General features: G+C 44.4%; 1 protein-coding gene across 1 annotated transcript in view; it reads left to right on the top strand.

Moving 5' to 3' along the window:
• SLC26A5 (solute carrier family 26 member 5) overlaps positions 1-12,712 on the top strand; it is a 50,048-nt gene that overhangs the window by 30,313 nt on the left and 7,023 nt on the right. Inside the window, exons 10-17 of the mRNA XM_046669848.1 lie at positions 3,380-3,527; positions 4,565-4,678; positions 5,498-5,575; positions 6,242-6,337; positions 6,785-6,891; positions 10,545-10,614; positions 11,684-11,776; positions 12,475-12,582. Coding sequence (XP_046525804.1) covers positions 3,380-3,527; positions 4,565-4,678; positions 5,498-5,575; positions 6,242-6,337; positions 6,785-6,891; positions 10,545-10,614; positions 11,684-11,776; positions 12,475-12,582 — 814 coding nt within the window. The remainder of the gene's footprint in view (positions 1-3,379; positions 3,528-4,564; positions 4,679-5,497; positions 5,576-6,241; positions 6,338-6,784; positions 6,892-10,544; positions 10,615-11,683; positions 11,777-12,474; positions 12,583-12,712) is intronic.

Here is a 12,712-nt window from a genome sequence, read left to right as displayed (position 1 = left end):
GTTAACTGAGAGTCCTGTGGCTTGTTATTTCAATGAGTTTTCTAGTTTCAAAGCATATTTTACTTCTACGCTTCATGTATTTTATCTAACTCTACATTTTGAAAATTTTACCATTCTCTATATTTGAAGGACCAAGAATGACTTCGAGTCTCCCCTGGTCTCAGTCTGTTCCCCTCTGACACTCTCTGCTGTCCCTGTATCTCTCTGTATGTCTCTGTGTTTCTATCTCTTGGACTATCTCTCTGTCTCTTTCTCTCACCACCCTCTTCTCTCTTTCCGAAAGAATGGAGTCAGACATTTGCCAGGTGTTGGGCAGTGACAGAACCTGGCATATTCCGTCAGGCCTTGCCTCTGGTCCCTTCGAAGAGCCTCCTGGGAAGCACAGGGGGCAGGAATTGCTCTTTAAGCCACAGTTCCCTCCCCAGAGCAAGTGTTGAAGGATGAAGCGTGCACTGTACTTCAGAACAGCAGAGTGCTATCATGAACATGTACTTATGATTCCACGTAAAGGTATAACACAGTCATGGCACGTGCTTTTCTATTTGGATTTATAATTTATAAAATACTTTGATACCCCCCATCTCAGTTGATGCTCACAGTAACACTGTTGACATATACTTATCCCCATTGGAAAGTTCGTTTATTCTCACTTATTCAGCTGTGTTTGTTGAGTGCCTGTTATGTGCTGGGACACAGCAGTTAAAAACGAAAGCACACACAAGCAAAAAAGTCTTTGCCCTCATGGAGCTTATGGTCTGTTGGGGGAGCCGGACAGGCAGTAAACCAATAAACAGATCATGGAAAGTGCTACAAAGAAACAGGAAGCCAGGTCGGGGATCGGAGGGGCTGGGTTGCTGTTTTAGGTAGGGTGTCAGAGAAGGGGACATTTGAGAGATGTGAGTGAGGTTCAGTGACCCACCCAGGTGTCCCAGCCTGGACCCAGAACTCCGTCTTCCGATACCCGGTTGTCCTCTTTCCATTGCCTCACAGCTTGGTCTCTACCGTGAGTAGTCGTGTGATAAACATTAGTCTTTGACGGGATGACCCTGCTCAATAACTACTCACAAATAATTGGATTAAATGTGAAATGCTTACATTTAGATTTCTCCATTTAAAAATTCACCTGCCACCATAGTTTCTACCTAGTACCTTCCTTTCCCTATTGCATTGTACCCAAATATATTGCCTTCCCTCCATATGTGAGAGCTAAACGTTTTAAAAAAAGAACATTTTACCTTTCTGGAACTTGGCTACCCAGAAACCTTATCTTTCTGGAACTTTGCCCAAAACCAAGCAGAAGATAAATAATGCCTACCTAACTACCTGTCTACATACAATCATACTGATTCAGTTATCATTGTGAGTGTTATTGCTAAATGACAAAACCGCAAACAGTGGCTTAAAACAACATCCATTTATTTGCTCACCGCTTTGCAATCTAGGTTGTGCTTAGCTGGGTAGTTCTCCTACTGGTCTCCCTTGGGGTCTCATGCAGCTTCAGGTGTCTGAAGGTGTGACTGGTCTGGAGGATCCAAGAGGGCTTCACTCCCATGTCTGGCGCCTTACCTGGAGGGCTGGAACAGCCGGGGCTGGCTCGGAGCTTCTCTCCATGTTGTGTCTCCAGCAGGGTAGCCAGACTTTACGTGGTGGCTCAGGACAACAGGACAGAAAAGCAGAAGCTGCCAGGCTGCTTAAGGCACCTGTACAGCATCACTTCCACCACATTCTCTTGGTCAAAGCAAATCACAAGGCCAGCCCAGATTCAGCAAGAGGGAAACCAGATTCCACCTGTAGACACGAGGAGCAGCACACACAAGTATGGGAGGAATTGTTGGTGGCCGTATTTGAAAGCAGACTGCCACACCAATCTACACATAAGTACACAGTACAGTGTCCAGAAACAGAATTGACTGTTAAAGATCCCGGTCATGACAATATATCCGATTTCTTGTTTTACTTTCCTCAACTCATCCCAAAATGCATCCTTTTCTCATATTCTTACTCCTCAGACCCAAGCCTGCTAGGCCTTCCCTCGTTGTTAATGCTTATGCAGCAAAGTGCAAGGGGAAGACACTAAGTTTACGGTCAGACCCACCGGGTTTGACTCCCTGCTCCATCGTGGGCAAATTACATAACGTCTGTAAGCATCTATTTTTCACCCATAAATTGGGATAATAATGGCGCCTATCTAATAGGATTGTTGTGAGGACAAGTGAGATGACATATGTGAAGCGTGTAGTACATAATCTAGGCTTAATATATTTTAGGTTCCTTTCTCCCCCTCCCTTCCCTGGCTCGAGAACTTGGGACATGCCCTTCGTCTCTGTGTTATGACATCATAAGAGAAATGGGCATAGAGGGTGGGTTCTTCATGGCTTTCGTTGTACTTAGATGATGAGCCTTTTGACCTTGGACAAGTTGCTTAACCTCATATCCCTGATTTTCCTCATCTTTACTGTAAAATGGGGATTATAATGATGCCTAGCTCTCAGGGATATTGGAGGTAAATAAGCACAGAGCCTGGCACAGAGGAGGCATCTAATAAACAAACGATTGTTATTGTAATTATAATAATATTGTGCATCAATTAATTGATTCTTGTTATTATTATCATTTAGCTCAGTGCCTTGAATTGGAGCAAGTGCCTCTGAGAACCTCTGTTGCCCTTCCCCCATGCCATCCTAGGGAATCTCTATTCTGTTCCTTTAGGACAAATGTTCCAAACTACAAAAATGGACCCAAAAATTAGGTTCCCCATTGTGGGGCTCCAGGAGTCACACTCTCGGCCCCTCCAGTTTCTCAGGCTTCCCAAGTGAGACAGAGGGAGTAGAATCTGCTCCATTCCCACCTCAGAACTGCCCCGCGGGGATCCTGGGCAGAAGCAGAGCCCTTGCATGAAATAGCAGGGACCGAGAGCAGCGAGTGCCTCCTGTTGCTCGGGCAGTAATTCTCCTCTGAAGTAGCCCTTGTCCAACAGCCTCTCCACCTCCGTCTTTGGTTCGAATGTCTTGTTACGTCCAAACACCTTGCTGACCCTCTCTTCTTCCTGTTCTGTGTCTTTCTTACACCTGCCATGTGGGATGCCATGAGGTATGGAGTTCCTCCTTTTCTAAATAACGCAGCATCTGATGTCTGCTGAGAACCCATTCAGGTAGAAAGCCGGCACACGGGGGATTCTACCAGAGTGGAGAAAGAACTTTCCACCTGGAAAGAACCTCTGTGTCAAGGAGGGCCCTCTTTTCTGCCAAACCAGAGCAAACAAGTACCCAGGCATTGATCTCCTCACTTGCAATAACGCCCCTCTGAAATGCTCCCTTCTAGTTGCATGTTTTTCCCCAGTGGTCGCAACGCCCAGGTTAAAGTCAGCTTCACCTTGCAGGCTGCTCCCTCCAGCCAATCCGGACACCAGCCTCTTCCACCTAGTGTACGTGGATGCCATCGCCATAGCCATCGTTGGATTTTCAGTGACCATCTCAATGGCCAAGACCTTGGCAAATAAACATGGCTACCAGGTTGATGGCAATCAGGTAAAAACATTAATTTCCTGCAGATGTTTCGTAGTGGTACAAGCATTGTGCTCTGTTATGGAAGGCAGATGAACTGGATTTCTCTATCGGCTAGGAAAACTTTTGGTTTGACGGTGGATGTATTTGAAGCATGTATTTATTCAGCACTACAATTTTTTTCATGAGTTATGTGTATTGGTCATCAGAACACCAAGGTTCAGAGTCCTATCTCACCTGATGGGCAGAGGTCCAGCCAGAAAGGTGAAATCTCCAGTCTGAGGCTTCCAGTTTGCTGTACTCCTGTAGACATTATCCCTATTTTTAAAGCTCACAGCCTGAGAATAAAATGTCTTTCCAGACCAATTTACTCCACAGGAAGGCTTCTCTTTGCTCATTGAACTTTGAGTATGTGATTCAACACTCAAACTCCACAATGTAGTCTTTGCTGCCTTCTTTTATAACATAGCTACAGATAAGGTATTTAATCCAAACCATGAGCTATGGTTTTGGCGTGACAACATCTGTTTTAACACACTGTATTTCTCAGAGGAGGCTAGATGCTCCACATTCAGAGGAGACACAGTGATCCAACTAGGAAGACCAGAAGCATCCCTGAGAGCAGGACTCACTCGCTGGTCCCAGCAGGACACTGGCATATGCTTGTTGATGAGCAAGAGCCCAGGCATTTAAAAGATGCCATTAGTCCTATATGCCAATAACTTTCTCTTAAACCACAAAAATGTTTTGTCCTTTTGGCTGCAGTTTTTTTTTTTTTTTTTTAAAAAAAAAGCATTATTTGTGTAGAGTGTGTTTGGGAAAGAGAGGGCTGGGTGGTGAGCACAGCATTTATCTTCAACAGAGTAAAAATTCAAAGTGTTTTTCTCCCACCTTAAATTATGCAATAATTCCTATTTTGAACTCATGCTAAACAAATTCTTGTATCTGAAAAGAGAATGAAGAGACAGCCTGTACTGCTGGGAATGGGTATTACATGAGCATCATGCCTTCCTTCCTGGAGAATGACCGCTCTCTTTTCTGCTTTGTTTCCACGTGGCAAGGAGCTCATTGCCCTGGGCCTGTGCAATTCCATTGGCTCCCTCTTCCAGACTTTTTCAATTTCATGCTCCTTGTCTCGAAGCCTTGTTCAGGAGGGAACTGGAGGGAAGACACAGGTGCGTATACAACCGGCCTCGAAGGGATGATGATTGGGGTGGCCAACTTTAATCCCTTGATTCTGTTCAGAACCCAAACAAAGCTGCCCTGCCTGAAGATCCGTGCTCTAGTGGGCTGTGTAGTGAATCAGACAAAGGCGTGATTGGTTGACGTGAACCACAGGGAACTGAATCTATAGGAAAGAGGTATATTCTCCAATTAAATCAAAAAACTGTACAACACTCCCGACTACCAGTAGACCTCAAGGTTCAGACATAGGACGTTGTCATGAAAGCCTGAGACTGAGTATGGGCAGGATGCCAGCAGCGTGCAATAGAACTTTCTGCGGTGATGGAAATGTTTGGTATTTGCACCATCCAATTCGGCAGCCACCAGCCACGTGTGGCTCTTGAGCACTTGAAGTGTGGCTAGTTCAACCAAGACCTGAATTTTTCATTTTATTTAATTTTAATTTTTTACACTTAAATGGCCACATGTGGCTGGTGGCTGCCACATTGGACAGCAAAGTCTTGTCTGAACTCTTGGCCCTCCTGGGTCTCAGGTCAGCACCAGACATCTCCTTTGCCCCACCCTGGCAAGGGCATTTCAGTGAGCATATTTAAGCATTTCAGTTCTGTTTAAAAGCTGTAAGAGGAACCAAAATTTTAGAGAGGCAGTGGGAAGGAGTTATCGGTTTATGTAATGGTTTTGGGTGACTTATTTGAATCCGTATTTCCTTGATCTTCCCACAGTGATTATCAAAAGACTCAGACCGGCCTGTGCCCTGCCTCCCACTCAGCTCCCCTAAAAGCCGCTTCCCTGTGTCTTCTCTCATTCAGCTTGCAGGTTGCTTGGCCTCGTTAATGATTCTGCTGGTCATTTTAGCCACCGGATTCCTGTTTGAATCGTTACCCCAGGTGTGTACCTTGGACTTGGTGTGATGTTTTTCCATGGGTAGAGATTTTGCTCCTTTGGTTAATTTTTTTTTGTGGCTATCTTGTGGGTTCTGACTGTAACCCCAGGAAGGTGGTATGAGAACGGGCCAAGGCCGGGACCAAGATCCTGCTTCACAATCTGCCAGCAGCTGGGACCTTGGGAAGCCTTCTCAACATTTCTGTTCTCAGTTTCCTTCTCTGGGCTTTGGACTGGCTGGTCTCCAAGGTCCCTTCTCTCTTTGATCTTCTATGACCCTATACTTTCACTAAAAGTCTGGGATGGCGCACACTCATAAGACATTTGTTTACTGATATATTAACCTAGTAGAATCAGGAACGATCTGAAGTAGAGAAAATCATAATGGAGGAAGACCACAGGTGACATAATTCCTTGAGTACCGAGTTTAGTTCTGAACCTCTTGACCACCAAGCAGGTTTGCTACTAGGATATAAGCCTGGTTTTCCAAGGCCCATTTTAGCTAAGCAAGTCCTGAAAATCCAGGCGTTCATGGCTCCCAACATACTGTCAACTGCCATGTAGGAAGTGAGCGGGGAGCGGACATGGGGAGGGCAGGAGGACAGTGAGGAGCCAGCAGAGGGGTCTCGGGACACAAGAGGAGAGGCATGCGTGCTTGTGCTGTATTTCAGGCTGTGCTGTCGGCCATTGTGATCGTCAACCTGAAGGGAATGTTCATGCAGTTCTCAGATCTACCCTTTTTCTGGAGAACCAGTAAAATAGAGCTGGTGAGTAACAAAGGTGACTGTCAGGTGTCTATGTCATAGCAACGAGTGGATTAGTGCGGATAAAAGTGTGAGGAAGATAAGGTAGTGCATTCAGTTGCTGTATGCAGGATGCAGTTGGGCAAGGTTAGGTACCGTGTGTGTGTGTGTGTAACTCCTAGGAAATTTTTTTTTTTTTTTAAAGATTTTATTTTTTCCTTTTTCTCCCTAAAGCCCCCCGGTACATAGTTGTATATTCTTCGTTGTGGGTCCTTCTAGTTGTGGCATGTGGGACGCTGCCCCAGCGTGGCCAGATGAGCAGTGCCATGTCCGCGCCCAGGATTCGAACCAACGAAACACTGGGCCGCCTGCAGCGCAGCGCGCGAACTTAACCACTCGGCCACGGGGCCAGCCCCCTCCTAGGAAATTTTTAATAGTGATTCTACATCAAGCTTTCCGTCTTTCCTTCAGACCATCTGGCTTACCACTTTTGTCTCCTCCTTGTTCCTGGGATTGGACTATGGTTTGATTACTGCCGTGATCATTGCGCTGCTGACCGTGATTTACAGAACACAGAGGTGAGTGCACAGACTGGAAGGGTGTGAGAGTCCTGCCTGAGGTCGCAGCACTGACTCTGAATGTCGATCAAAGCTTGACCTGGGAAAAATAGAGCCCTTTGGTTATTTCCGATCAGCATGAGAGGGAGCTGAAGACTCATGGAGCCTGTTGACTAAATAAATGAAATGGCAAATAAAAAACTCACTATAATCTTGCCGGATGCTCAACTCTGTCACTGTTTATGCTTCCATCAGTGATTCTGTTAAAAGAGCCTGATTTCCACCATTGTTCGTACCATTCTGGGCCCAGTGGCACGCTGGCTTATGTACTCTTCTGAATGAACTGGGTGTTCTTGCACTTTGCTGTGGCGCTGGGTGATGACATGGCTTTTGATGACACGGAGCAGACTCTGACTCCAAGTTATCACATGCAGGTCTTCAGTTGTCCCTTCCTCCACCCTGAACTGTGATTGCCTGTCATCTCTTCTCCCTAGTAGGAAGCTGAGCCCGCTGGGGAAGGTATAAAATAACCTTTAAAAAAATACCGTGTTCGTGATTAAAAAAAAAAAGAAATCACCATAAAGAACAAAAAGGAAACGTGTTTCTATAGACATAGCCTGACTTTCAGACAGCCCTGGGTTGAAGTCCTGGCTGCCCACTCTATAAGCTCCGTGACTGTACATAACCTCTCAGAGCCTCGGTCTCTGCATCTGTGAAATGGGACTAATACTTGCTACCTCAAAGAGTTGCAGTAAGGTTCAAATGAGAATAATGCATACAAAGGGCTTAGCACAGTGCCTCACACGTGCTGTCCACCAACAAATTTAACACAAGGGGGAATGAAAATGAGGTTAGTCTAGTTTTTCCTGTAGTTGCAAATTTCATGGTGCTTCTTAAAGTTTTGACGGCGGTGTGTTGAAAGGTTGCTGGATGGGAAAGTTGACCTTTATCCTCAAAATGGTGGGGTGCTCCCCGCTCTCCAGAGTAGGAAGTGAGCATTTTCCTCATCAAAATGAATTGAGGGAAGTGTTAACAAGACGTGGGATCTAAGCTCAAGATGAGAATTAAACTACTTTTAATAACAAACTCTAACACTGTTGCCCATATTTATGTAAAAGAAGTTCCCCCCATTTTTATATAGAACTGTATGAGTACATGCAAGAGTTCTTCATCTCAGAGCTTTGGTGAACATCACGGGTTAGAAAAACTTGTCTATATCCTGTAACAAGCCACAGTATAGAACTTGAATTTTTTTTTACTTTTTTGTTTTCTTTGTTTTTTGTTTGCTTTTTTTTTTTTTACATAATAGGATTTTACGGTTTCCTGTCATAAATTTTGAAGTTGAGCAAGTTTTTTAAAAAATATTTTACTTCTCTTATTCCCTCAAATAATTAACTAAAGTTCATTTTGCATGTTCTGTCCCTTGTTGGTGATTTTGCTGCGTCTTTGTAGGCTAGGGTTTGGGAGACCAGCACTCCGGTGTTTATTTTCACGTGGCGTCTTTTTCTGTAATTAGGGCACACTGTCCAGAGATGACTTTGGCTTGTTTTCCAAATGCCCAGATCCCCTTACAGCACACACGGTTAAAGGACATCCAGTTCATTCAGCGACATCCATGGGGGCACTGAGGCTGCTAGAAATATGGCGGAAAATCAGCTGCTGCCCCCACAGAGCTCACCGTTTGATCACTGTTATAAACGACATTAAAATATTTATAATCTCCATTGAAGAAATGTTTTTTGAGGGACCAGTATGTTCTCAGGGAAATGCTAGACTCTAGGGATATTGCAATAAATAAGACATGGTCCTTTCCTTCAAAAAGGTTGCCTTCTCCTAAGGATGACAGACGTGTATAACGACAATGATGCTACTTATGATAGTGAAGTAATGGGGACACTAAATTATTGTAGTTGGTTATGTGCCCAGCTCTGCGCAAAGATCCATGCTTTATGTCATTTCTTCCTCACAGCTACATCCTCATGGATTGCATCCCCATTTGTCAAATGTGGAAACTGATGCCTAGAGTGGTTGAGACACTTACCCGAGATCACACAGTACGTGGTGGGCAATGATTCACACATGAGTTTTTGTGAATCCAGAAGCTGACTCTTTGTCAGCCTTTCATAATCCATCTTCAGGAAACTGGAATACATGGTTATGAGTGCTTCAGTAGGTGTGTGAGCAAGGCACAGTGTGATGATAAGCATAACAAATGCCCAAATAAAGCTGCATGGGAGTTCATAGAAAGAGCCTTCCTTATTCCTACAGTCTTTAGGGAAGAAATAAGGAGCTGGCCTTCGCTGGGAGCAGTAGTGTTCAGAGCTGAAGAAATGGGGTTCCTGAGCACTCAGGGTGGTCAGGAAGGCCCATTCCTCATCTGCCTGTTGGAATCCGCATACTTTGAGGCCCAGCTTCCCTGTGCACTTGCCACAGTGCTCAGTCCTCCCCCAGCACCTCACGTGTCTCCCCGTTGTGTACTTGCCTGATGCTTGTGTGCGTCCCTCACGCCCCGCTCCCCGCACTAGACTGCAACCTGTAGACAACATTTCAGTGCTCTTATAGGTTTCCCCATCATTGAGAACTCAACTGAGAACCTTGCCTTTTATCTACAGTATCAGTCATTGGTGGTGTGTTTGTCGCAGACGCTACCTGACTGTGAGCATCTCGGCTGTGGAGGCGATGTTCCCAGAGCCCAGTACCAGGCACATAGTGTGTGTTCTCTGAATGCCCGTTGAGGGAATCCACCCAGAAAAACAGCGAACGTTTGTACTATGTTTTCTAACTCACAAACCGCCTGCACACACATGCTGAGAAGCACCAGGGCACGGTGGCAAGAGCATGGAATGTCAAATCCAAGACCCGGAGCCGTATTCTGGCTCTGCCGAGCTCTCTGACCTTGAACAACTCACCTAACCCCACTGGGCCTCAGTTTCTCATCCACACGATGGCATAAGAAAGCCCAGTAGGGCCGTTCATAGGATATAATAGAGTAATAGGTGCCCAAGAAGCAGTATCTGTCATCATTACAGTATCTAATTTGAGCCAGACTGTCCTGTAAAAAGAGTTAGGAATTTGGGCTTTCAAAAAATAATGTTTAAAACCTATTCAAACCAAACTTAAGAAAATTTCTGTGCTAATTTGAGAGTTCTGTTTTCTCCCCACACCTTCAGCTGATGACCCCCCGCCATGAGTCAGAGACTCTTAGTACGAACAAAATTAAGGTGTCTTCTCCTACTTTAGAATTAGAGCAGGGAGACACTTCTATCTACTGAGTGGCCTGAGAACTTGAGTCACACGTGTCCCTGGCATGACGAGCTCTGTGCACTTCATTTTGGCCTCCATCTTTAAATGCCCAAGTCTTTGGTCCTGATCAGATTGTGTACGTGATGTGTGTAGTGCGTGGTGGGGTCAGGGCGTCTGTGTGGTGCGAGGTGTATGTGGGGTGTGTGTGTTGTGTATGTGTTTGGGAGGTGTGTGGGGTGTCTAGGCTTGGAATGGCACTGGGAATGTGCTATTATGTGGAGCCCTTAAAAAAGACGCCATATCAGGATCAAGTATTCCTGGATTCATTAGCAAATCCGTACGTGACCTGTAAACGTGCAGAACCTCATGGTTCTGTCGCGTGCTGCACCTCCGCACGCTGGGATCTTAACACACTCACTCTCTGTCCTCAGCCCGAGCTACAAAGTCCTTGGACAACTTCCTGACACTGATGTGTATATTGACATAGACGCATTCGAGGAGGTAGGACCTTTTTCTATCGTTTTTTTAAGCATGTGATGTCGTCAGCTAACTATTATTTTTACCTAGGACAAAAAGGGGTGAAAAGGACAGAGGTGTAGTGGTCAGAGGGAAGTGCCTGAACTTTGATTTACTATCCAGGTTTCGTTTTATGGTTTATACTATGCATTAATTACTCAGCTTCCTAATATTTATTTTTCCTCTTTCTTTAATGAGGATAAATATATATTCTTGGAATTAAATTATATGTTGGGAAAATACTGAAACTAAGTGGATGGTTTGTATATGCATGACTTTCTCCTGATGGTGAAATCCTAACGTTAACCACGTGAAAAGCACAGGCAGTGTGAGGCTGTGGAATTCTACCACTCCATTTTTAACGGTTAAAAATATGGCTTACAGTTTCCTTCATTTTGAATGTTCTTTTCTTATGTGGAACCTCAAAGGCTTTTACAAATTCTTTTGAAACTGGTTTTGTGTTTGTTTTGTTTTATGCTTGGGAAGAAATTCTCAGACTCACTATAAGGTATTAGGAAATAGGACTGGTGTTAGGATGGCTATTTTTTCCTCCTTCTGAAGAATCGAGTGCTGAATTTCTTGTTTCCACACCACATTCTGGAGTTCCACGAGGCCTCTTGATAAAATATTCACTCTGTGTCCCTTGGGTCGGTTTCGACTCCTGCCTGCGGTCCATGAATCAGCCAGTGTAAACCTCTGTGCACTTTGTTTCCCTTCTTCTCACAGGCTGAGTAGCAGCCTCCCCTCTCCTATCCATTTTTTTTCTCTTTTTAAATATTTTTCACTTCCTTCTTCTTTGTACGTTATGATAAAAATAAAACAAGGAAAGACTTTTGAAAGAAATGGAGAGAGACGCATTTTTTAAAGGCTTTTTTCTCAGTCCTCCTCCCTCCAGAGTGTGAGTACACAGAGTCAAGTGATGTCATTTCCTCTAAACACAGTGACGGCCCTTAGCAACCTCTGTATTAATTTTCAAGGTGGAGGAGGGAGGCAGTTGTAATTTTGATTCTGAAATGTTCCCATGTGTTAAATTCACTAACATTTTGTTTCTCAGGTGAAAGAAATTCCTGGAATAAAAATATTCCAAATAAATGCCCCAATTTATTATGCAAACAGCGATTTGTATAGCAGTGCATTAAAAAGAAAGGTGAGTCGTGAGAAATTGAGTGATTATCTCTGAGGAGGGGACCTGTGGATTCACAGGGACGCGAGGGTCACTTAAATGTCTTGGTTTACCTTTTATACTATTTCCTTCTCTTTTTTTTTTTATTGTGGTAAAATATACGTAGCATAAAATTTACCATTTTAACTATTTCCAACTGTACAACTTAGTGGATGGATTTAAGTACGTTCACTTTGTTGGGCAACCGACGCCACTATTCATCCTCTTATCATATGCGTATATTACCTTTTCAAAAAAATTTTAAGAAAAAAGAGTAAAAAAATAATTTTAGGTTTCTTACTCTTAGGATCATGTGGGTTCTTCGGTCATGATTAGAACTCGACCCGTTACTGCCCAGTATATAGGAAAACCTCCCAATCGACCCACAGAGTCTCTGAAATAAAAGAATCTGAGAGATCTAAGTTTGAGAAATACTGCTTTAAAAATTCTCTTTAATACTTTAGCTTCTGGTTGTCTTGAATCAAGACCAAGAGTAAGGAAGGCATTAATGTTCTTTTCATGAGGGAGGAACGGTTCACGGCATCTGGGGGAACGGCGGAGCAAGGGTGGGGGTCATAAGATGGCATAGAAAACAGGCAGAGGGGGAGATTTGAAGATTAACTGCATGTGAGTGGGTCCCTGGGAGCCAAGAAGTGATTTTGCGTCTATTGCTCTTCTGGAAGACTGGCGTGAACCCGGCGCACATAATGGGAGCTAGGAGAAAGGCCATGAGGAAGTATGCTAAGGAGGTCGGAAATGCAAATATGGCCAACGCAACCGTGGTCAAAGTGGTGAGTGATCTCCTCGTTGTCATCTTCCCATCCTCTTGACCTGCAGTGCCCCCCGCCTTTGTCCATGGGTGCAGTTTAACACGGCAGGAAGGCCCTAAAATAGGAAAGCTTAGAAACAATCTCGGTATCC

The sequence above is a fragment of the Equus quagga genome, chromosome 8 (assembly GCF_021613505.1).
Source record: "Equus quagga isolate Etosha38 chromosome 8, UCLA_HA_Equagga_1.0, whole genome shotgun sequence".
Classification (NCBI taxonomy): Eukaryota; Metazoa; Chordata; class Mammalia; order Perissodactyla; family Equidae; genus Equus; species Equus quagga.
The sequence above is the reverse complement of the archived record's forward strand: the minus strand, read 5'-3'. Positions and strand labels throughout refer to the sequence as shown.